Genomic DNA, 24740 nt, shown 5'->3' with positions numbered 1-24740 from the left:
CCATTACTATTAAAAATGAAACCTTTACAAACTCGGCAGAACTCTCAAAAAAACCCAGTGAGATGGAGTGAGAATTTAAGTAGGATTGTTGTCTTTGACGGAGGTATGAGCAGGAGCTGTGGCTGCTGATATTAGGCAGAGCCAAGCTGCTGATGTGAGACTGATTTACTAGCTGTTGGAGGGAAACCAGGGAAGGTGACGGGGGTATGGTCGCTGCTTGTTAGTCCAACAGGCAGAGCCTGATCACAAGGATTAGTCAAGGCTCCTGTTTTGGAATTAGCTCCAAACCAAACACATGACTGACTTTTCTCACACAAAGCCAGCAGTCAAATCAGCTGGCTAACCACAACACTGCTCTCTATTGTGGGGCCAAGACTCAGAGAGATGCATTTCTTCTCTCCTCCACGAGTGTGTCTCCCACCACATGTTGAATTCACGCCATCTGACAATGTTCCCCATTGCTTCACAACGCAATAAATAAGGCTGGCTATGTAAAGACTTCAACAATGCTCTGACAGCAAACCTTCATTAAACTCTTATTTTCCTCCCACCACAGTGCCAATGCATGACAGAAAAGAGTTCCTTATAGTGATGTTGGCTGTCATTATATCTACAGTAGCTACAGTGTTCCCTTTTGCTCTGTTTTCACAAAATGTGTCCCATTCACAGCCTCCCTTCTGCATGTGTATTTCCATTTCATACCTCATCTCTGCAGGACTACATTACACAGTAGACAAGAGTAGGCCGATGTGTGGGCTATGACATGTAGCTATAACCAGACCATATGTTTAGGCCAGCTTAATTAGACTCAGGCTTTATGTTAAGAACATTAACTTCTCACTTGAAGTCATGTGATTCAGGTTGACTGCTTGATTGGTGAATAAATCAATCAAGCAGTTATTAGACAAGCCATTAAAAAAAATATCTTGTTTAATAAAGTAACTTAAGTACAGTCTTCTGATGGCAGTCAGTGTGGCTCTTAAGCTGTCTGTAGTGTAATTTAAGCAATATGAAAAGGAACATAATTTGAACTTGCCACAAGCCAGAGAAAACCTAAACTTAATAGACCCTTAAAGATGTTAAGATATTTCTCAACTGTGAAGAGCCTCTTGCATGATTTACAAAACTATGCCTACAACATTATGTAATTGATACAATGCCTATTGATTTCTACAGGTGAACAGTCCTTAATTTCCATAAATGGATTCATATAATTCAGGCTTATGTGGAATGTTGTTTCTAATAGGATAGTCTATCACAACAACCGCTGACAGCACATGATTCTATTATTCATAACAGTCCTAGAAAAGCCCACATTCTCACTCTGTGCTGTCACTCAACAACAAGAGATGCTCCTCCTTTTCACCCTACTCTCCACTGAACCGCAGTCTCACAGTATGAATAGCAAACAGACAACGTGCTGAGATTTTCCCAGAAAGGAGAGAGCTCCTGGGACACATTTAATGCTATTTACTTCAGAAGAACATTGGGCTTATAGATTTCCCCTGCATGCTGATTGGAAATTCTGTTATTTGTTGCCATAAAGTATTTCCGATGATGTTCTATTCACCTGCCAGGACCATTTACACATATTCTATAAGTTAGTGTAGTGCATAAGAACATTCTAGGTTTATTTTTATCTAGTATGCTAGGTAATGCAGAATTTATGTTAGTTTAATGTTTGACATTGTGGTGTGAATACAAATAGAAAGAACAGTTAATCTCACCTGAAGTTCACACCAGGCCACCTCCACCCAGGTCTCTGTGTCCAGGCCTTTATACACAGTCTTGAAGGCTCCTCTGCCCAATTCAATGTCAAACTTGAGGAACCTGCCTCCAGGAGAGGTGGCCACGGCCTTCATCTCTGCCTCCTCCTCCTGCTCACGGTCCCTCTCCTTGCCCCTCTGGGTGGGTGTAGAGGTAGGGGCATCCTTGCCAGGCTCCTGACTGGAGCTGGGGCAGGATGGGTCGTGGCCCAAGGCAGCACAGGCTGAGGCGGCCCCCTGCTGCTGGGCACTGCTGGTGAAGACTGAGTCTGAGGAGCGCAGCTCCAGGTGGGGGGCACTGTGGGGTGCCTCTGGAGGCTCCTCCACCTCGTCCTCCTCCTCGCAAATCTCCACGCTCTTCCTGAAGAAGCGTTTCTCCCTCCTCAGCCTGCTGTGACCTTGGGCGGCGGGCGAGGAGGGCGTGGAGAACGACATGGGTCTAACTGGGGTCTCCTCGCCCTCCTGGCTGGCCTCCCTTCCTCCTCCTCCTCCTCGGGGTCCTCCTTCCTCTCCTTCTGCCGCTCTCCTCTCCTGAGTCTGGGAGGAGGGGAAGTCCGAGGGGGTGCTGCGCGTCCTCTCCCTCTCTGGGCCGGCCCTGCCCTCCCGCTCCGTCTCCTCCTCCCTCTGTCCATCAGGTTTCTCCGAGGAGTCCTCCGTGCCTGTGGGTTCTCCAGGGTCAGTTGCCATGGGGAATGGACTTTCCCACTCCTCCTACCCCTCCTCCTCCTCCGAACCTTTGCTTCTCCGTCAGTCCCCGTCTCTCTCTCTTTCTGTGGTCACCCTCTCACCCTTTCTAGTCTGTCAAGCTGTTCTTCCAGTGCTGCAGGTGACTTGGGGCCTTCCTCAGTCAAACTGGTGACCCCCTCCCACTCTCCTCTCTCTCTCCTTTTCTTGGATGCTTTACAGTAGCGCAGGAGGGTGAGACCAAAGCTGTCTGAGACTGGTTTCTGTCCTCACTTTCCTTCTCTCCATCTCCTACATAGCCTTCAGATCCCACTAAGGCTCATTACTAACCAAAGTAAACCACACCTCATCCAACTCTCACTTACAAACACACACTAAACCAGGGTGTTTTCAAGTCTGTTAGGAAAGCTGTGGCCTCCTCTTTAAAAATGTTGTGTGAATATCTTCAAGTAAATCCTGCAAGAAAAAAAAAAACACATTAATATTCATAAAGATAGAAGAGAGGAATAACTTGACATGTTGTCATATCCAACTCTTTCAAGAGGAACGCTAGTGGGAGATTATTCATGTTTGATGAGATGCGCTCGAAGAGGAAGGTCTGAGGGTCTGCTGTGCTTTTGAGGGACAAAATGGACCAACATCAAAGAAAAACCAGAGATCCCTCACAAAACTTTTTAAAGAAGATGGCCTGTCAGAGCAGCCCGGTCACAGTGTGTGATCGGGCTGTGAGATGTTATTTTTAGTGGGAAAATGCTGAAATATAACTGATTCCCCAGCACATTTCTGTGAGGCCAACCGTTGCTACTTTTTGCTAACAGATATTTCCCCAGAGTCTATTTGATGTGAAGTGTTGATTGCCTGTATTCCTAATAGCTTGGCAAATGGATTTGTAGCAATTAAGCTCCCTAGGTAGCAAAATGCTGCTAACATTGAATAATGGCTAAAGCACAGTAAATTGTACAAAGGGGCTGCTGACAATATATCCTTTTTAAACACTCATAATTGGGTGTGAACCCTGTATCCAGTAATGGGATACAGGGTAAAACTTCAGAAGGTAGAAATGTCCGAAATGGCCTTTTTCCAGTGTTGGTGGCCAAAGGAGAACTGTTAAGTGTTTAATTGGACAGTGTTAATTCAAACTGGGTAGTGAGCAGCCCCACTAGTGCCCATGTATGGTGAGAATATCCTAAAAGCCATACAGGAGAGCAACCATTAAATCTGCTAATCAAAACCAAACAAAAGCTTCATCTTTGTTATGGGCTAAACTTTGGTGTTTAAACCAAAGAGCCCTCAGAGTACCTAGCTGCTTGAGAGTTACATAAGACTTCATCAATCATCAAGCACGTGTTTATAAGTGTCTTGTGATTTAAGTTGAGTTCAATGGCACCATTAGTCAAAAGAAAGCTGCAGTTAGGACTACGTGATCCTGACCATTAAATATGGATGATGCACTATGGGCCAGTTCAGTGTGAATAATTCATAAGCAGAGGGATTGTTGAACTGTGCTGGAGTGAATGCCACAGATCTGCAACAAAGGGCTCATAAATATACACAATTATAATTGTAATTATCATCAGCAACAGGCATTTGCCAACGCTATTGCTCAGTGCATACTCAGCCATCCATTTAGAAAGTCTTTGATAGTGGGGACACCGCGAGGATTTTAATTGGCCCTCAGTGTTATCCTCTGCCAGTAGAAGGTGTTATCCTCTGCCAGTAGAAGGTGAAACTGATCACAACAAGTTTCCTCTGACATGGCTAACACCCTGCAATGTGTGTTTGAGTTTTTGTGTGTGTGTGTGCGTGCGCGCGTGTGTGTGTGTATGTGTGTATATACATTGGTGGGCGTCTCTCTGATGACATCTTTATCTTCACTCTCCATCTGTCCCTGCGTGTTGTATCTCCTCTCCCTTCTGACAGTCAGTGATCTGTCAGTGGCTGCATCAGAGCTGTTCCATCAGACCGCCGACTACTGAAGTCACTCTGGAGCCAATATCCAAGACACAAGGCTGAGCTAACAATTACGGAAGCAATAAAGCTCAATGTCACCATTTATGATGAAGCAATTGAAATTACCGGAAGAGAGTGTGCTAATGCATACCAACAGCAAATGCTGCATTGAATGAATGAGGCTGTCCCTGTGAGCAGAACGGTGCACCAAATGGAAATCAATAAGTGGAGTCCAGGTCAGGATATTAACTCGCTCTGCGTATTACTTTACAACTGAAAGGCTTGGTTATGTTATAGGAATAGTTCATCCAAAAATGAAAACATTGTCATTATCTACACTGCATGCTACTGCAGTGACTTGTGCAGAACAAGTGTGGAAAATCTAGAAATCTAGGAGATACTGAGGTAAATAATGGGCTTTTGCACCCACAGTGCAATCTTTTGGTTATCTTATGGTCATTATTTGTCTCCATTCACTCCAGTTGTTTTGGAGAAGGCTACTACAGAGCTGCAGCAGCCAACTCGCTGTCTGTTATATTGACATACAAACTTCACCAGTGTTTCAACTGTCATGAAGGTGAATAGATAATGACAAAAAAAAAAACTCCTTTAAGGGCCGCTGTCATTAAGTACTCTTGTCTAAGGTTACCGGACACTCCTTACTAGGAATACTGGAGGTGGAGTGGACCACACATACACAGTCTATCTTTGCCACTGGAATGTGTTCTTCAATGCTAGACTGACTCAAAGTCACAGCAGCAGGTCTACACTGTTTCTTCAGTTCTAATGAGTAAAGCCCACCGTGAGCACTGGGGGTCTGTGTCCAGTGGCAACCGGCTGCTATTATCTCTTTTATAATGTGGTCATTAACACTTATGTCAAGCGCGTTCTCTCTCCAGTCTCAAACCAAGGGACTCTGACACGCAATGCCAATAGCTGTCAGTCACATTAAAAACACAATAGGTTGATATTAGACCAACTGCTAGGAGGGGCCTGAGGGAGAAGAAAGGATTCCAGTTCAGTAACATTCCCGAGATACAGACACATGTTCTAAACACACTATAATAAGCATTAAGCCAGTAGCCTCCAACAAGACACTGCACACCTTGTCCCAGAATGCAAAATAAAAGATGAAATCATTATCATAACTGCTGTTGCAGCAACAGAAGCAACATACCTCAGCTAATGGTATCCTGTTGAGTAACAGCAAATGAACTGAGAATAACCTGTCACACAAGTTTTTGGTCTTTGTCTTACAGATATTGAGCAGAACTATAGGGAGAGGATCTGAGTTAGGGTGCCCCAGAGGGGACATACAGTGAGGCTGAAAAGGTAATGGCTGACAGGATGTGGGGGGGGGGACAAGAGGGAAAAACAACAGGCGATAAAGAGAGGGAAGTTCTCCTTTAAACAAGAGCTTATTTGCCACTGTCCCCAGGGCAAGGAGTTCCCATGAAAGCCACATACCGGACAGAGTTATCACAGTACATCAAACACATTCAGCCCCGTCGCCGTCTCTCAAAAACTCCCGGTCTCCCTTCCAAACATACACGTACACACACACAGACAAACACATCACAGACACACCAGCAGGCTAACACAGACATACCAGATCCCCACCTATACAAGCTCTATTTTACTCTCTCTCTCTTTCTATCTTTCATACACACACGCACACAAACACACCACAAGCAAACCCTCACTCGCACCCAAACCGCATGTCCCCTTTCAATGAAAGAATGCCAAAAGGAATTTCCTGACACCAGCCAAATGACCAAACAACTGCCCATGTGGGCAAACGTGGTAAAACCACATAAGGGCATAAGAGTTAAGGATAACAAAAACCAACCCAACAGCTGAATATGATGACATCTTGCTTCGGCAGCAAAACGCGGCGAGCATGTAGCCTGCGATAAGTTCACATGTCAGAATCATTGTCCGTTCATTTTTCTAGCAGTGCTACATGAGAACTGAACATCTGACGTGCTGCACTCTGCCTGCCCTCCAGGCGTCTACGGAGCTCTTACATCGGGTTGAACACCTGCAGCCGCCTAATCATTTCTGAAATGCACAGGGAAAATCATTGTGACACCTTTGCTTCACCACTGCCAAAGCTGTGATTTGTATTCTATCCTCCGAACCCACTGAAGCCCAAATTTCTTTTCGCTGAAACTTTCTGCTGTCTGAGCTCAAAGTTTTATAGACTGGCAAAAAAAAAAAATGCCCTACATAATTTACACTGTTCATCACAGAGACAAAGACAAAAGCGCACACATAGTCTCCCATCTCCCGCACAGTCTCTAAACTCCAAACATAACAAACACATCGCACCCTTTCTGCCTCCTGCACTTTTTTTCATCCCTCACTTCATGGGGATACACACATTAATCCCCTGGGACCGAACGGCCGCTGGAGAATTAGGCAGGCAGACAAAGGAAGAGCCAGGGGACTGTGGGTGTGTGTGTGCGTGCACGCGCATGCATGTGTATGTGTGTGCGTGTGTGTAGGCAGACAGTGCCGTTTTGTGATCGAGGGGGACATGTAGATGAAAAGTGTGAATAAAAAGTGGCTGGGGGGACAGGAAGGGATTGTAGTTGGTTGGAGCAAGCGGACACCAAAGTTTCAAACAGGGAGCAGAGAGAGAGAGAGAGAGAGAGTGAGAGTGAGAGTGAGAGCGAGAGAGAGAGAGAAAGGGAGAGAGGGAGAGAGAGAGAGAGAGAGAGAAAGGGAGAGAGAGAGAGAGAGAGAGAGAGAGAGAGAGAGGGAGAGAGAGAGAGAGCGACAGGGAAGGAGAGATGGAGCGAGGGGGGCCAGCTAGTAGAAGGGGTGGGAAAAATGTGTGTGTGAAAGAGAACAAGAGAGAGATAAAGAGAGGGGGGTGGCACAGACAAAAAGGGGGTTGGGGGGGATTTTGCCTGATAAAATATGTGCCAATGTTTGTGTGAATGAAAGCAGTGACTATAGCTAAATTTCTGCTTGAACAAAAACAACTACAGTTGTGCATGGGTAGGAGAGTAGAGGAGAAGAGAGGGATGGAGGGAAGAGAATGCTTTCAGTGGCTGGAATAGGTTGAATACATGAGATGATTACATTAGCATAGGAATAGTTTCCACTGCTACGTCCAGTGGCACTGCGAGATTGGGAGCAGAAGGCCCAGGGACACCGGGGTGAGGAGGGACTGTTTCCCATAAGCCTGTTAAGAGTCCCGCTCTTCATTTATCATATGCACAGACCAAAATAAAACTGTTTAAAGTCCAGGGACAATCTGAGTTCTTATTACATTCTTAATTTCAGGTATCACTTACTGCTACCAGGAGGAATACTGGTGCAGCATCTCACTAGTGATTAAATGCAGGTGAGCTGTCGGTCAAAAGGCCTGGTCAAACATAATTGGTTATCTGATTATGCAGATCAAATCCTAACCTGCGATACCTGCCTGTAGCAGCAACTTTTCCGTGCATGATTAATGCAACAGTTGGAGTTACCCGCTCCTTTCTCAATTTAGCATCGGTCCCACAGAGATTTAAAGAGGAGATGAAGGAGACTGAGTGATGTGGAGAGACGGGACAGAGGCAGCACAAGGTCTGAGAGGTGCCGGCCAAAATTCGAATGGCCCGATGTCAAGCAATAACTATTCTGGAGATCACAGGTCGACATTTGAGCTATGTGTAGCCCAGCTGTTTGCCAGATGGGCAAGTAAAAACATAGACCACACTTGTTCAATGATGGCATATTAAACATATGTCACCTTTGGGCGTCCTGGTGGCTCAGTGGTCTGAAGTGTGTACCATGTGAATGCAATGTCCCAGGTTCGAATCTAGTGTGGGACCTTTGTCGTATGTCACCCCCCCCCCCCCCCCATCTCTCTCTACTTTGTACTATCTCATAAAAGCAAAAATGCCCAAAAAAACATATGTGTCTTTTGTCATCCAGTCACACCAGGACACAAGTGGCAGGTGTAAACCTTCAAAATCCTGGCTTTGTCTGTACCGCTGCCGGATCTACCACCTGAAATTCAGAGGCAGTCAGGCTCGAAATGTGGTCACATAGCCTAGTTACAATCTAGTCATAATACACAGGCTAAGCACTAAGCAATGTAAACAGATAGGGAAGAACAGAAAAAGTAATGGAGGCTCATGTTTAAATAAAACATAACCAAAAGAGACATGCAACTGACATTTTCAGGCCAAGTGTGGGCACACAACAATGTGGGCTCATAATAATGTAGAGAGCTCTTGATGATCAGACCTCAAAAAACACATTGATGATGAGATGACAAGTGACATCTTTCATCTAAAGTCAGCAAGCTAGTTTGAAAACTGTATGTACAGCTGAACAAGACAAAGAGAATGAAACAGAGACCCAATCTAACAGAAAAATACACTGTAGGTTAATGAATATATAAAGTAATCTCTCCTAATCAATGATTACATGGTCTGATTCAGCACATGTTGCTTCCCTTGCCTCTTTGGCCTAGGCAGCATTTTGAAATGTGATGAAAAATATACTGTACTGTTCTACTAGAATCAAACACACAATGATTGTTCTCTTCCCATTAGGGCAACTCAAGCCCGAAAACACAACAAGTACTTTTGTCCAATCCAGGTCAAGCATGGGAGAGTGGAGTGTAGGTAGCACACACAGAGTACTGTTCATTGAGTGAGAGAGAGAGAGAGAGAGAGAAAGAAAGAGAGAGAAAGAGAATATGTGTTATCTAAGCCTCTTTTTCTATTCTTTTTCATTCCCCTCAGCGAGCAGAACCGTCTCTCACTAAACATCCATCTAATCCAGGTGAGAGAGGGCTCCTTAATCAGCCAATGATGAATCAGGGATTACACATTACTAAAGTGGCTTACCACTCCTGGAGCTCATATCAACAGCTGAGCCCCTGTTATTGCTGCAAATGGTCAGATCACAGAGCTGATCACCTCTGAACTGTGACGGCTTCATACCGGAAAGTACTGATTTATTGAGATCACTGCTCAGTTAAGTGTTTCTGCTCAGATGTTTTAGCAGTTGTCAGCATTTTTACGAGAAGCAAGTAGCCTCCCTAATGTTTTGAGTACACCATCATCACTCAAATCAAAACATGCAGAGATCAGAGGCAATGTTTTGAAATATGGCTATAAAATATCAATACAGATGGGGTAGAGGAGGGGCATGGCTGGGCAACACTGAGATTCCTGCCATTAAGTGTCTACACTTTACTGCCCATAGGCAATCATAAAAAATAGTCATTAATTCAATTACCTGTACTTGAGGATGCACTGATAACAAACACAATGGATGGAGGTGAGGTGAATTTGTTACGGTGATTTTAATTTTCTAAAACAAACTGCTTGAGGGTGGGGAATACTCATTGGCTGTAAAACTAAATGAAATTAATTGATGTTATTTATAGGCTACAGCATATTCAACACTGTATTGCATGGATGAGCATGGGCCATGTGCAGCCATTGGCTAGCTGGCAGCTCAGCTGACTTTAGAAACGCCAAGCGGTGGAAGAAAAAAGGTACAATCACCAGGGCATGAGATAACTAATTCATACTGACTGACTGACACCATTACAAATCAAAATCCCAAATCCCCCCAGCCTAATAGTGCCAGAGGAGCACAGGCGTCTGACAAACTGCCAAATCATGCAAATGACGGGATAAATATTTGGTGTTTGAAGGCCTGTCAGTCAACCCGCCCATCTGCACTTGACTGAACTGCTTTTACATAGCATAAGGTATTTCAGAGAATAAACAATAGGCAGGAAACATGTATTGGGACCTAAAGATGGTGATACGTTACAGGAGAGAATGAAAACCTAGGCAGAAATCCGGTAGTGCTTAAACGGACTGGACAAAATAATAACATTGTGTCTCTGGGAACCAGTCCCTTGGTATTCCAACATAAAATCATGCAAATTAGTCATTACGCTGTAATTGTAAATAAACAACAAACATCACTCACCCAAATGTAACATCGTATGTCGTCGGTCCGGTGATTTGTTACAGACGAGCTGGTCAGCACAGATGGCTAACTCACTGAGACCTAGAATTTGTTATTCCGTTAGCTATTTACAAGACGTTTCAAAGGTTATTAGGAGATTTACAATGGGCTTTTTCGTACAAAATTATTTTACACCAAAAAATACATTTACAAAGAGCTTAAAAAATACGCGCGTTCATATATCTTCTTTTACATTTCATACGCTTGTCGTGGTGCTGTCGGCTTGAAAATCCCCACTGGAGTCGTCGAGCCTCGGTCTGTGAGAGAGAGAGCACTTGGTGTACGTGCTCCAATTCAGACGATGCTGGCCGTTGATTTACAGATTTTTCCACTCGCTCGTCGATTTGCCGACTCAAACTTGTAGACCTGGCCATTCAGGTATATTCAAATAATAATAATAAGTTATGTACATAATTTACAACGTACGACTCAAACGGCCATTTGGTGGTTGTAGTGTACTGAAAGCGCTTGCCGTTCCCCCTGACTGTCGAATACACTTGCCACAGGGCTCATCATCCAAAGAACGAACAAAACCGGTTTTCATTTCGCCACAAGGGGGCAGTGCCACAACATGTTTGTTATATGCTGCCTTCAAATGCTCCTCGTAAACTCCTATTTCCGAGCTCCAAGCACGACATTCAAGTGTTTTTTTCTGTCGGAAATAATAACAAGCATGTGATGGACCTTGTACCAAACGTATATATTTTTTTTTTGGTGGCTGTTATTTTAGAAATCAAGCGACACATACCTGTGTTGTGCTGCAGCGGCGCAATGAAGAGGAGACAATGCACGCCAGGCATGTAGTTGATGTTTTGATTCATTTATTAGCCAAAACTTGACAATTAAAAAGTTTAAAAAAAAGAGTGGAAACACACACGAGTAGGCCTGCTACTAATAATTATTTACACGAATCCCAAACAACAACTTAATAATAAACTACATAACTTTCACCACTAGTAATTGACACGGCTTCCATGGTCTCTGTCACTTGTCCCTCAAGAAAGGCCCCCTAAACATCACATCTCGGCAGCGCGAGTATCAGATAATTCCTCACTTCCCAGTCCTTTTTTTTATTTACTGCTTGGGTAGATGGTTCGTGAACAGTCAGCTCATAATTATGATATTCCCGACAACACTTGAAGGCCGCATAATATAGTTCAATGAAACACTGGAATTACTCGTGATTATTCTCATACCAATTTAACGAGCAGCATGCAACTATACTGTCATTTTTAGGTTACTGTTAGACTACAAATTGTGTGCAATCAGTCTGCAGTGTTTACCCCCATCCTGACATATGCATGCTGATGCAAATGCCTTGAGCAGTTTGAACTGAATAACCTCAGTGATATAACAGACCTTTGTCGCCCTCTGGTGAATTTCTTCATATAGGTCAGTTGACTCAGAACTGATGGAAATAAAAATACTATTTAAATATTTACACAACCTACAGAACCAGATATAACTTTTTTTTTTATTGATCAGCATTTGTTAACACAATACAAAACATAGTGTGGTAGTTTGTAGAAGAAACTTGAAAAGTGGAGGGAACACAATCATATCAACAGATCCACACAAAGGTTGCTAAAACAGACCTCAAACATTTCCCACAAGTTAGGCTTGCAAGACGCCAGATGGATACATTCAAGAGTGAAAAAAATGACATATTCAAAAATACAAGAAAGAGGCTGTATCTTGAAAAAAAGCACTCAATGAGCTAATGGAACAACATTTTTAGGCCTGAGACAAAATTAAAAGCATGGGTGGTTTTATAAACAACCCACACATTGATGCTAGTGCCGCGTTCTCTGTTAATGTATCAGAATAAATAGTTTCATCAATGTACTAGGTCCTAGGCCAAAATTTGTTGAAACTGTATAAAGAAACACGCTGTAAACATTGGGCAAGCAATGACTGCTGTGCATCAAGTTCTATGGAAACTGGCAGCTAACACTATGCATAACAATATCAATGAAATATATATCACAGGATGAAAATATATTAACGCATTTAAATATAAAATCAGCACACTAGACAAGATCTTTATTAGACCACCTGCTTAGTGGGAAATTACAACTGTAGTACCTCAAATGTATTTTTTGTCAGATCTGGGGTGGGTTTCCTGCAGCCTTGGTGACAAACCAGTCAGTTCTTTCTCTTGCCCTCTGAACAGCAAATGTCACACAAACGTTTAATCTTTCATATCCCTTTTGCTCAAGCACAACTGACACACCAGCGGCGGACTTGCAAGAAAAAACATTTATTTTCCTACAATGGCTTTGGAAGACCTACTCCAGCTATATTCATTCTCTGGTCACCGTTGCATTTTGGTCATCAAAAATCCGGCCTCCGAACTTTCCCCCACTCCAGCTCAAAATTGACCCACAAGCTTTGCACACGAATCGTCCAGCATTTTCTTTTAAATATATCAAGTCCCGAGACAATGTGGTTTGCAGTCGACTAATATCCCTGCCAGGACCAGGAGAAATAAAATATAATCGTTGTCCGAGGTCTAGGATGGCTTCAACCATCCAGCAGTTCCTTGGCATTGTAACGGTCATCCGGATCCATTGCCGCTGCTCCAGGTATTACTATATTTACTTGCTCATAAAGGAGAACCAGACAGAATTAACCTTCCAGCGGAGCCCGCAGGGGGATGCAGCCATCCATCTCCAGGGACTCGGGCCAACCTTCATACTTGTTACTGCTCTTACTGTTCTTCATACGCTAATGAGCACAGACAAACAAACAGAGTTAACACTTGGTGTCAGCAGAATAGATCGTTCTTCATTTTCAGTCAGGTTCTAGCCACTTGTACACAGCGAGCTGGATGAACACTGAATGCGTTTCTAGAAATAATCAACCTACATTGTAAACAGGCCCATCAATGTGATTGCTGCCCTCTTGGCAGGAAAACATCAGATCAGAACCGCATCACATAAGCTGCTATTTGAGACGGTAAGCTTCTGTGCGGACTGACACCACCGCCGGCATGTGTTCAGCATCAGTAATGGTAATGTACCTGCTCAAAGGGACTCTTATTCTCGATGCCCTTGGCCCCGACAAACACCCAGCTGTCTCTGAAGGCCAGCTCCTTCACTGCCGTGCTCCCAAGCTCCTCGAACAGTCGCCGGGCCTCGTCGTTCAACCTGCCAAGGAAACGAGGACAAGGAACCGGGTTGATGTTCATGAAGCGAGACCGGCTGTTCTGAGCAAGCAACACGCAGGTTCACATACAGCGCTTCTCTCTTTAAATTTGTATCGAACACAAGCTGCATGAACAGCAGTGTCTGATCCACAGTTGTACTGAAGTTATGAGTCCCAGCCAGGGAGCGCTGGCACTTCCAACATTTCTCCAGAGGGCAGTCCGGGCTTCAGCTAGGATTAAATTGGACTCTCTGGTCTTTACTCAGGGGTTTAGCCACTTTAAAACCCCTTGACCTTTTCAAGCCAAAAGGCCTTTGAGAGCAGCAGGTAGGGATTGATGATGATGATGCTCACTTTGTTACAGCCAAGGCATCAAGTGTTCAATAACTAATGAACCAGTCACTGGATGTAATTTAAATGTAAAATATAGTCTTGCGGATGAATATAAGCAAATCTTGCTTCTTGATACCATTAGGAAACATTCAGGCATGATGAGCAATTGACTCCCTGTCTGGTCTTATCAACTGATATTTGTCTGTATGATATTTATTGTGCTTTTACTTTGCATTTATATTATGTGTTTTTAGTGCGTGTTTTTGAGGAAGTTTGAATGAATTCATGAATAAATGAGAGATACCATTACAGATGGGGTATATAATGTCATTTTTGTTGCACACAAATCTGATTGTAAGGACGACAACAGATTCACTCATTAGCACCAGCTGGCTGCTTATAAAGCTAGGTGGGCACTGGCCCTGCTCTTGATAAGCAGCTGTTGTGTATAACCTGTCAGTAATTAGCTATTCTGTGTCAAGAGTGGAATAATTACACTCTACAAAAGATTTTCCAAATTATAACATGAATATCCACCACGCCAGCTGACAACGCATCTGTGAAAATGGCTTCCATGTGTGTCTGTAGGGAAGAGAGAGGGGTGCAGGAGTGGAGCTGAGCCATCTTGGATTCTTACTTTGTAGCAGCATCATCAAAGGAAGCCACAAACACGAGCGTTCCCTCATGGAGCGGCCGGAGAAACTTCAACAGGTCAGAAACATCTGAGAATGAGAAGCAGATGAGGTAAGTACCATAGTTTATGGCTGAGTCATATGTACCAGATGTGAAATATGTACATTAAATAAGCATCTTGTTTTGATTACCTCCTGCCCACATATCAAAGGACTTTGTGTCCAAGAGCTCTCCTGTCACTCCTGGACAACAGAAACATCAGTCAGATGTTGGGATAACACAATAAACAAGCGTTTCAAATATCAATATGATATATTGTCAGGTGGAGGCTGATATTCTTACCATTTACCAAAGCTACGTTTAGTCCTCTGCCAACATTGTTTTTCACACTGCTCACCAACCTATGAGACAGAGACGAGAGAGGTTGAAGCGGTGGCTGAAACTGCCTAAAAGAGCACCTTGCCTTAACGACTGGAGCACTGAGAGGTTAATCTGGACACTAACACACACTTAAGAAGCGACAACAACTATAAAAGGACCAAGACTACAGACAAAACCAAAGAGGTGAGGGACAGACAGACAGAGAATACTTGCATTCAGCTCCCCAGACAGACTTGAGGCCTGGTTTTGACAGCACAGAGAAAGAAAGAATGGCAGGTGAAACAAAAAACACAAAAAGAGACAGCAGGGGAGACAAAGGCACAGAATTGAGCATCGATTCTCACATCTTGTCCTCCAGGCAGATTTTGGGGCCGATGACGTTGGCAGCACCAGACACCAGGCGGAAAGCCAGGTGTTTCTGGGGACAGGGAGCTGAAAGGCCACATTTATACCTACGAGGGCGAGGCTCTGATAAAGCACATGACACGTTAGTTAGTAGTGATACGGCAGAGATGCTACGCTCTCAAGACAACGTTTGACAGGGAAAGCGATTACAACCTGGCCTTAATGTTTCTTCCACTTACCAGGCGTTGGTTCCTCGCTTGTACCTGGAAAAACAAACACGTGGTTCAAGTTCAAATTGATCGATGCACATGTCATAATCAAATCTGAATCACAATTAAACAGTAATAGCTTCTCTGGACATTTACCAGTGAAGAAATGCCGCACAGATGAACCGCTGTCCCCTCCAAATATAGTGCTTGCCAACACCCAGATGAGCCCCACCAGCAGCAGCACAGCCACAGCTCGCAGTGGGCCTGTCAAGAGGAAAGATATTCCAGTTAGTCTCATCTGAAAGTTGCTACACAACTTTTCACTTGTGTAACTTATTTAAATTTCAACCAACCTGTTAATCTCATGATTCACCGGCTCTCAGTCCTGTACAGAGTTGGAAAGAACTGATTAAAACCCCTTATATAGTACTTCTATGATTAAAACTGGTTGACGTGATAAACTGCATACCAGCATTGCAAAACATGCAGTGTGTCTAATTAATTTTTCTTTTTACAAATTGTCCATGCAAGATGGCTCTGTAGAGGCGACGCTGGATGAGTACGAAGTGGATGGAAGGAAACCATTGCAGAGACGGCAAGACAGTAAAATATATTTGTTCGTACATGCTTTACATTTCACTTGTATGTATTACAATATAAGGAACGAGAGATCCTACCTACTGTGTCAAGGGTGGGGGCGATTATTCACTCAACTTGCCCCCTTATTAAACGGTAAAGAAGAGCTGTTGCTCTTGCCACCCGGGACTTTATTTCTTGCGCTGTTTCCTCATCGAGGCATTCCTGGTGCGAATCAACTTTCCATGAGAAGACAGACTCGAGCCAGTACTCAGTCGAGCATATACATGATTTGTATCATTCTAGTTTCGACAGGCATGGAAGAAATATGTTTATTCTATCTATCTTCCGGATTAACGCCGAGCCCCATCCCCTCCGCAACACGAATGGCGTCAGCATCGGGTCTGCGCATGGGGAGCACGTGACGTATGTTGATTTTTTTGATTTTACATAACATTATTAGCATTTAAACCATTCGTCAGTTCTTTGTCATTGATCAGGGTCATCAAAAACACGCACATTTCCCAGAAATTAAGACGAAAGGGAAAAAAAGGCAGTTGAAAAATATCTCCGCTGTGGCACGAGCACAAAATCTGTGTGGCGTGCACGCGATCGCTGTACATCCTGTTTCAAAATCAAGATGGCTGCCTCCAGTGCTGTGCTCTCGATGTCCAAAATCGTTAAACCTTTTTGGGGAGGACGACTGGGGAATACGGTTAAAGTAAGAGCACACAAACTGCCTGTATCGTGGCTGTGCTTGTTGTTTTGGGTTTCCAAAGTAAACTCGCTTATTCCTTTCTGAACACAAGGTCATTTGGTTAACCAAACTGTTGAGTTAGCTAGCTATAGCAAGCATCTGTCTTATCTTGTCTTATCCTCCTCCAGCTTTGGTCCCACTACATTTGCTAACCATATTAGTCACGTTTTTCTTGTTTTCTCTCTATCTTGTATTTCAGGTAGTTGGAGCAACACTGACAAGTCACAGAGAGAAGTCATCACGTACTGTGAGTAAATCAGATTATGTCTCTCGGAGTGAGCAGATGTGGTAATGTCAATTTGGCAAGCTTGTTACAGACTGAGGTTATACATCTCTCTTTATACCCCTCAGAGCTACCAGTGCGTATTGTAATGCCCTTTTATTAATGAAGGAGAAGATGGTGCTACAAGTTATGCCACACAAATCACTGCTACTCATTTACATCATGGCAACTGTATCATTTCTGTTCATTTCCATTCAGAATGGCTAAACCTTGGGTTGTTTTTGGCTTATTTATTCTGTATTTCTATCATTCCATCCTCTTTGGGGGAGGAGAGGTTGTTCTTTTATGGTGTCCTTCTGCCTTGCTATCAAACTGACTTGTTCCTCTGCTTTTCCTGCTGTCCATCTTCAACAACAGGGAGAAAATATTGTAAGTAGCCGACTCCCAACATGGCTCACTGGTCTACATCACATCATTTCACATACAACACAGAACCATGTCACCGCCTTATTCACATTACCCTTGTACACCTACTTCCTATTAATTCTATTTTATAATTATATATATTTATAATTTCATAATTAGTTAATTAGTTAATAATGTGTGGCATGTCAATGTTTCAGCCCCCTCCTGCGAAGTACGGAGGCAGACATACAGTGGCCCTCATACCTGGAGATGGAATTGGTCCAGAGTTGCTTAATCATGTTAGAGAAGTTTTCAGGTTGGTCATGTCTATTAACATGACATTTATGGCTCTTAAGTCAGTTAAATCCTTTTCAAAAGTGTTGACTGTAGGCAGGTTGGGGTTGAATGATCTTGTGCTGTGCAATCATGCCATAGATTCAGTTGTGTGCCAGTGGACTTTGAGGTGGTGCATGTCAACTCTTCTTTGGGCACTCTGGATGATATCAATAATGCCATCACCGCCATCCGCCGTAATGGAGTTGCCCTCAAAGGTAAGCAAAATCATGTTTTTTCAATGTTGGCTTCAAGCAAAGCAAATAATCATCGCAGTTGTGAGAAGAATGTAGGTTAGCTGTGTTAAGAATGAAATATGACACTGTCGTTTAACTGTGACATTGTTTAACCATCCTGGCAGGTAACATAGAGACCAACCACACCATGCCGCCTTCTGTCAAATCCAGAAATAATCTCCTTCGGTAAGAGCTTTAATTTAATATTCAGATCCCTTGATAAAGGCTCTTTGTTGACAAATGGGTTACATCTCTCTCCTGTGATTTGGTCTTTTGTGTCTGATGATGTCAGTTGACCCAGTGTCTCTATCTCTCTGTCACTCCCTCTCTTTTGTGTATGTGTGTGTGTGTGTGTGTGTGTGTGTGTGTGTGTGTGTGTGTGTCTCTCCCCACAGCACCAGCTTAGACCTGTATGCCAATGTGATGCACTGCCAGTCCCTCCCTGGAGTCCAGACTCGCCACAAGAACATTGACATCATGATCATCAGGGAGAACACAGAGGGAGAGTACAGCAGTCTGGAGCATGAGGTCAGACAGAACAGACACACAATTGATTCTACAGTCTGCAGAAACACACACTTACACTCCTTCCCTAAACACCTCTTCCTCTTTGTGTCTTTCTTCCCCCCCGGCCCCCAGTTCTCTTCCTACTCTCCTTTGAAATAGGAATAAGGCACTATCCACACACTATCAAAAATACACCAAAACGAAAGATTAGCTAAAATTATTTTCTTTATTAACAAAGCAAAAAACGTGCTAAAATACAAAGTCTGTGATGCAGGTGAACAAAAAGATAAAGCTACACTGTGCATTTTTGATTTTGGCACTGTGTTTTTAAGGAAGTTTTTAAATACTTCACATACAACACAGAACCATGTTACTACCTTATTCACACCAGCAACTACTTCCTACTGGATGATATTACCTTTGTACACCTACTTCCCTAAGCTCATTATAGTTAATAATGTGTTAATAATATATGTCAATGTTGGGAACTGTTTTGGAGGGGGGTATGTTGTTTTTTTTTAACCCCTGAAGTAGTTTTGAAAGTTTGTGGACTGTGCCTCTGTCCTGTTTTCAGTCTAGTTTTACTCTGAGCACTTGCATATATACCACCATATATATTACCATCGTCTGAATGCATTTCTTTTTAGTGTTCAGTGCTTTAACATTGGCAGTCATTTATCTATCAACCTTCCCCCTGTGTCACTGCCCTCCTACAGAGTGTATCAGGGGTAGTGGAAAGCCTCAAGATCATCACCAGAAACAACTCACTCAGGATCGCTGACTATGCCTTCCGATTGGCCAGGGAGAAGGGTCGCCGCAGGGTCACCGCCGTTCACAAGGCCAACATCATGTGAGTTAGTCTGTAGTGATGTATCAATGCAGAGCTGTCTGTCCCCCTGAGTCATATGTCATATTTTGAGTTTCTTAGCACTTGACGTGTTGAATGTGGCCTGTTCTTCCCCACAAACAGGAAGCTTGGTGATGGTTTGTTCCTGCAGTGCTGCAAGGAAGTGGCCGCCGGGTACCCAGACATCACATTTGACAGCATGATAGTGGACAACACCACCATGCAGGTGACCGTCTATTTACTTACTGGTTCTCAACCTTTTTGGCTCGTGACCCATTAAAACGAAGCAATGTCTACTAGCGACCCTCGTCTCAAGTGTGCAGTTCAACCAAAGCATGATTTTCCCTTTTCGGGTCATTTCATTTGATTCATTATCAGAGGAGGCCTAGAGGCTGAAAACTATTCAGTATTTCACAAGGGAAAAAAACATAAATTAGAGAAAAATAAGAAAAAATAGACATGAATATAAATTTGTATAGTAGAAATATGCCTTTTACCTATGTCATAAATCATCTCGCAACCCCGCAAAATTATCTCACGACCCCCTGATCTAGGAAATGTTTCTAAAAGTTCCTTTTAAAGTATCCGCTTCTCACCTTGTTTGTTTGGGTGTCTTTTAGCTGGTGTCCAAACCAGAGCAGTTTGATGTGATGGTGATGCCCAATCTGTATGGGAATGTGGTGAGCAATGTGTGTGCCGGCCTGGTGGGAGGGCCTGGCCTGGTGCCGGGGGCCAACTATGGTCGTGACTATGCTGTCTTTGAAACGGTGAGTGGTTGGTGATTCATGCTTGGCAATGCAATGTACAGTCCCTTTTTTTTTTTTTTTTTTTTTTTTAAAATGAAGAATACATAAATTACAGCAGTCTGATTAACTCTTTTCTCTCCCTCACTCTGTTCCTATTTCTCTTGATGTCCCAGGCCACAAGGAACACAGGGAAGAGTATTGCGGACAGGAACATTGCTAACCCCACTGCCATGCTGCTGGCCAGCTGCATGATGCTGGACCACCTCAAGTAAGCTCTCCCAGACAAAATATTTAACCTTTAATCTTCAGTTCATACCCTACTGTGGTTTGGTTTTAGATGTGATGATGTGACTGTGTTATACCAGTAAGTAACACAATCATTTTTAATTGTTGGCTGTTGACTGTTTTATTCCGTATTAGTTTCTCTATTCTCTACTCCTAACAGCATTTATTATTTCCTGTGTGCCCCCAGGCTTTACGACCATGCCAGTTCGATCCGGAATGCAGTCCTCACCACCATGAATGAAACCAGGGTAAGTCTTGCTTCCCTGTCACTGATAGGCCTTTCTGCCCTCAGCTGCCTCCCTGGCTGCCATATAGCTCACAGGCCATTGTTGTCTGACATGGGCTCAGAGGCCCTGGACGGCAGGCCTGGCACGTTTCCTAGACAGCATCACAATACCCTCACACAGAGCAGTATTGTGTCCTTTTTACTAACACAAAGCTCCTATGAAGTGCGGCACTGTGCGGTATCCAATATTGCACAGTGTGGCATGGCATTAATTACAGTCCTTGAGCGCACGTAAAAACCCGGTCTATAAGGCTTATCATCCAAAGCAGCGGACCAGCAGCCGCATTGGCAGGATGTTTGAGAAACGATAGGTGATATCCGTGATTTTATTTCCAATGGGAAATTGATTGAATACAGAAGCTTTAAAAGTATAATGCACCCACACAAATAAAAATAAGTGGCACAAATCATGATCACCAATAGCAAATCATTTTTGAGTTGTCTTAGATGGCAGTGCATGGTGTAAGCAGGGTCTGAAATTAACTTTTTGGTTCACCTGCCAAGGGCTGGTAAACTAAAATATTTATCTGCCAATAATAATTTTTATTGTCCAAATTAATTTGTTTTTAATAGAAATATGCCACCCTACCCTACCAGTGCTGAAATCTGCTTACTCACTTATACAATGGATGTTTTTTTGGTCTTAATCTTTTCTTTTTTATCTTAATGTATTTTTTTTATAGTGGCCTCACACCTGCTGTATGTCGCCACATGGGAATAATGTTACATTTCTACTAACAATAGGCTAGTTAACCATCCATGTAGTGGAGAAACAGGGGGAAAAGCCTACAGAAGTTTAGACAGTACCACTTTGTGTAGAGAAACGTCAACAGTCAGGCAGCCAATACAGAGACTTTGTTTTGCTTTGTAGTACAGTGGTCAGCAGGGACAAAGTTTGAGAACAGGCAAAGACCAACGACCGTATATAGCCTAACTGAGCTATTCAGATGTTATTTCCTCAGTAAGATACCGGCCAGTGTGTCAGCTGACCCTTGCTGATTTACTGACAAATTTTACTGGCATTTGGTGCTTGCCGGATATTAATTTTTGGACCCAGAGTGTAAGCGTCCTTGTTTTCTTGCAGTTGCACACGGCTGACATCGGGGGGCAGGGCACCACATCAGAGGTGGTCCAGTCTATCATGAGGTTCATCCAGAGTAAGGGACAGCTCACCTCTGAGCTCTAAACCACCGCTGAGGACAACACCCACACACTCATCACAGGTGTATGTGTGTGTTTGAACAGGTGTCTGTATCCAGGACCGGTATACAGTATGAGGGAGGGTGTCAGTGCATGTCTGCCTCCGTAGTGATGGTTCTTATCGATGACCTTTTTGTGTTCACACAGCTTACAGACCAGTTCACTGTACAAACTACCTTTGATCCACATCTGTGTCTTTCACATACATGATAACTTATACTGTATTGATTTAAGACGGTTTCCTTTTGATACATTTCCATGATCACTTAGGAGTCCCATTAAATGTTTGCCCAACATTTAACAGGAGATTTAAATAATGATTGCCCAAGGCTGATCCAGTTTTAAATCTGTTGTCAGATGGTTTTGGAAAAAAGACCTCTTGTAGCATCTGGCACACCAGGCACATTATGGGTTATGGAATATACCGTAAAAATATGCTAACGTGGGTATACTGCATTCTTTGTACAGTAATCTTGATAAATGCCCTCACTCCCCAGTGCAATGTTCACTTTGAGTGGAATATATCATAAGTCTTATGATTTACTAATGTTCTATCGCCTTTTGAATCAACCCAAATGTGCAGCTTTAATTTAGATTTAATGCCTTACGGTTTTTTGTCATGCTGTATTTTAAACATCAAGTTGCCTGTTACACACTGTACTGTCCTGTATGTTCACATAAGATCAACTGTACTTAAAAAAGAAATGGTTATGTAGCTTCATTTATACTGTATCATGAGAGGAGGTGTACAGTAACTTATGTTTGTGCCATAATTATGTTTTTCTTTTTACCTAAGTGTGGCTCAAATCTAGAGATATACTGTTGTCATCTGGTTAAAATTTAGCTCTTAAATCTTGATATGAAAAGAGTGTGGATTTATCATGTCTGTGGGTATGTGTATAACATAAATATTATCATTAAAGCAATTATATAACTCATTTTGGGTGATTCTTTATTTTGGACAGGCATTTTCTGCAACTGAATTTTGGTCAAACCTTTCCATCAGGCTACAGTTATCAAACAGATCTCTAATGAACTGCTAATGTATTAAAGAGGCTACAGTAAACAGGCAAAACATTTCAAACTGTTTATAGAAACAGTCACAAAAAACGGTTTATAAAACTGGAATTTCTTATCCCTTAGATCATTTTGGGCTTAACCTCATTCTTTGCCTCTGTTTCAAAAAAACAAGCTCTCCTCACGCCTTCTGTTGAGGAGGAGGATTATTTTGCTATAAATAAAGTAATGCTCATTGATCCTTCCATTTATCTTACAATTTCACACTCCATCAACGTCATATTTGTAGCATGATGGATGACGAGTTGCTGTTTCACATTTCATCAGTAGGGGGCAACAGCACTTCCCGGGCCGCTCCTACAGCGCTGCACAGTGGATGCTTCTACACTAACTGCACAACAGCATGCATGTGTGTCCCATTACATGCTGTTGGACAGGGAAAAATTGCACAATATAAGCAATGTGGTTCACCGTGTATATGCAAGTTACCACAGCACTGACTAGTGTGAAAAGTCGCAGGGGAAATGAGTATGGGAGAATCTCTGGCACTGTATGTTTCACATAATTGGGAGCATTGAGATAATTCCTGCTCTTCATTTGGTCTTCCTACGTTCAGGTTTTTGGCCTCAGAGTCCTCCTTTCTAAGAACGAGGTGCAACTGGAATGCTTGGCGTTGTTCTCTGTCAAAATGATCCTCATTTATCATGAAACCAAACCATGCGTTCCAGTTTCACCTGGTTCCTAGACTAGTCCGACCACACAACCGTCTGAACATCATAGGGAAAAAACAGGACTTATCCTTTAAGCCAGCAGGCGCAGATGGACGTCAAAGCAGTACATCATTCAGCAGTGACCTCCTGCTCACATATACTGTACAAATAATCCCAGTCCGCCTCTCTTGTTCCGATAGGGCCTGCGGTCACGGGGACACGTCCCATTGTAATGGCACTGGCCAATTCATCATGTGTCCGATTCTGTGGGAAAGTTGCGAGCTGTTCCCTCTGTTTGAACATTTGCATATTGATTGGAGAAAGCTGTTTTTTACAACGGAGTTCATTCTTTTTTTTGATTTAGTGGTCCTGGAGAATCAACAGGCATGCGGTGTGCAGTGTGAAATGTGCGGGGAATTACTCAGGTGTGTATTTTGGCTTGTGACAATTTGGCGATTCTACTCCCTCTCCATTCACGTCAGTTATTCAGTCCACAGAGACACCAAGTTGGCTCGCGTACTCTAGATCAGTCTTTTTTGCTGCACTTTTTCTAAGAGGTCCCCAGCTTTTTCTCATAATCCTCCCCTCCTCAGCCTGTTTACCTCACCATACACCCCGAAGCCTGACACTTCACATCACTTCTAATCACTGTACAGTGAGCCACGCACTCTTTCCCTTGTCACCTCTCACCTCTCTATCTCCCTGCCCCTCCCTAGCTCTGTCCCCTCTGAGTCTCCTCTGGAGCCAGGCCGTGAGTCAGACGGCCAGAACTCTGCAACAAGTTTGTGGAGAGAAGGAGATTTAGCAAGAGACCACCAGCCACCTGACCTAGGGGTCACCATCCACTCCCTGTATAATCCCCTGTAGGGGCTGAGCACACCAACCTGCTGAGCAAATCTCTGCTCCAACAGCTGCCTTCAAACGCTCCGGTTGCACCCCGTCTATCCTCGCTGTCTGGTTTTCATTCCAGGCACAACACAGCGAGTATACAAAATATAATGATCTCTTATTATTTCACCTAAATCCGCCTGATCATTCTGTTTCATCAAAAGAGCAGGCATATGTACACACTCATATATGTGTTTCGTCCTCCTAGCAGTCACTAAACATGTGGCTATTGGCTGCTTTACCATGGCTCAAAGGCCTTTTTCTGTCTCCCCCCCCACC

The 24740-nt window shown here is 43.3% G+C and overlaps 3 protein-coding genes across 6 annotated transcripts in view; 1 reads left to right on the top strand and 2 right to left on the bottom strand.

Annotated features, from left to right (window-relative positions):
• Nucleotides 1-10869, bottom strand: part of wnk3 (WNK lysine deficient protein kinase 3) — a 38809-nt gene extending 27940 nt beyond the window's left edge. For both annotated transcript variants that reach the window (XM_078288101.1, XM_078288102.1), the window contains exons 1-2: nucleotides 10359-10869; nucleotides 1728-2906 (exon numbers count right to left, since the gene is read on the bottom strand). In XM_078288101.1, coding sequence (XP_078144227.1) covers nucleotides 1728-2453 — 726 coding nt within the window. In that variant the 5' untranslated portion in view covers nucleotides 2454-2906; nucleotides 10359-10869. The remainder of the gene's footprint in view (nucleotides 1-1727; nucleotides 2907-10358) is intronic.
• Nucleotides 10870-11685: 816 nt separating this feature from the next.
• Nucleotides 11686-16392, bottom strand: fam3a (FAM3 metabolism regulating signaling molecule A). Of its 2 annotated transcripts, none has more exons than XM_071919879.2 (10): nucleotides 16127-16392; nucleotides 15799-15830; nucleotides 15602-15709; nucleotides 15476-15499; nucleotides 15236-15359; nucleotides 14853-14911; nucleotides 14702-14752; nucleotides 14515-14599; nucleotides 13420-13546; nucleotides 11686-13124 (listed from the first exon to the last, which is right to left on the bottom strand). In XM_071919879.2, exons 2-10 carry the CDS (start codon nucleotides 15809-15811, stop codon nucleotides 13026-13028), a joined length of 690 nt encoding a protein of 229 aa, XP_071775980.1. In that variant the 5' UTR covers nucleotides 15812-15830; nucleotides 16127-16392; the 3' UTR covers nucleotides 11686-13025. The 2 variants fall into 2 exon arrangements, with proteins under 2 accessions (XP_071775980.1, XP_071775979.1); XM_071919878.2 differs by having other exon boundaries at nucleotides 11687-13124; nucleotides 16123-16392.
• Nucleotides 16393-16581: 189 nt separating this feature from the next.
• Nucleotides 16582-22778, top strand: idh3g (isocitrate dehydrogenase (NAD(+)) 3 non-catalytic subunit gamma). 2 transcript variants are annotated; one of them, XM_071919875.2, is made up of 12 exons: nucleotides 16582-16742; nucleotides 16978-17025; nucleotides 17625-17722; nucleotides 17842-17957; nucleotides 18101-18161; nucleotides 18371-18503; nucleotides 19199-19332; nucleotides 19453-19555; nucleotides 19950-20096; nucleotides 20249-20343; nucleotides 20548-20608; nucleotides 21731-22778. In XM_071919875.2, the coding sequence occupies exons 1-12, from the start codon at nucleotides 16662-16664 to the stop codon at nucleotides 21830-21832; spliced, it is 1179 nt and encodes a 392-aa protein (XP_071775976.1). In that variant the 5' UTR covers nucleotides 16582-16661; the 3' UTR covers nucleotides 21833-22778. The 2 variants fall into 2 exon arrangements, with proteins under 2 accessions (XP_071775976.1, XP_078144629.1); XM_078288503.1 differs by lacking the exons at nucleotides 16582-16742; nucleotides 16978-17025 and adding an exon at nucleotides 17062-17430.
• Nucleotides 22779-24740: the final 1962 nt, after the last annotated feature.

This window comes from Centroberyx gerrardi, chromosome 14 (genome assembly GCF_048128805.1).
Source record: "Centroberyx gerrardi isolate f3 chromosome 14, fCenGer3.hap1.cur.20231027, whole genome shotgun sequence".
NCBI classification, from domain to species: Eukaryota; Metazoa; Chordata; class Actinopteri; order Beryciformes; family Berycidae; genus Centroberyx; species Centroberyx gerrardi.
This window is presented reverse-complemented; position numbering and strand designations above follow the sequence as displayed.

Coding starts and splice junctions, on each gene's coding strand:
- fam3a (XM_071919879.2), bottom strand. Junction 14,600..14,701: donor CTTTGATATGTGGGCAGGAG/GTAATCAAAACA, acceptor TCTCATTCTCAG/ATGTTTCTGACCTGTTGAAG. Junction 13,547..14,514: donor TTTGATGATGCTGCTACAAA/GTAAGAATCCAA, acceptor TTTCCTTGGCAG/GTTGAACGACGAGGCCCGGC.
- idh3g (XM_071919875.2), top strand. CDS start 16,662: ATGGCTGCCTCCAGTGCTGTGCTCTCGATGTCCAAAATCGTTAAACCT. Junction 17,958..18,100: donor TAATGGAGTTGCCCTCAAAG/GTAAGCAAAATC, acceptor CCATCCTGGCAG/GTAACATAGAGACCAACCAC. Junction 20,344..20,547: donor ATGATGCTGGACCACCTCAA/GTAAGCTCTCCC, acceptor GTGTGCCCCCAG/GCTTTACGACCATGCCAGTT.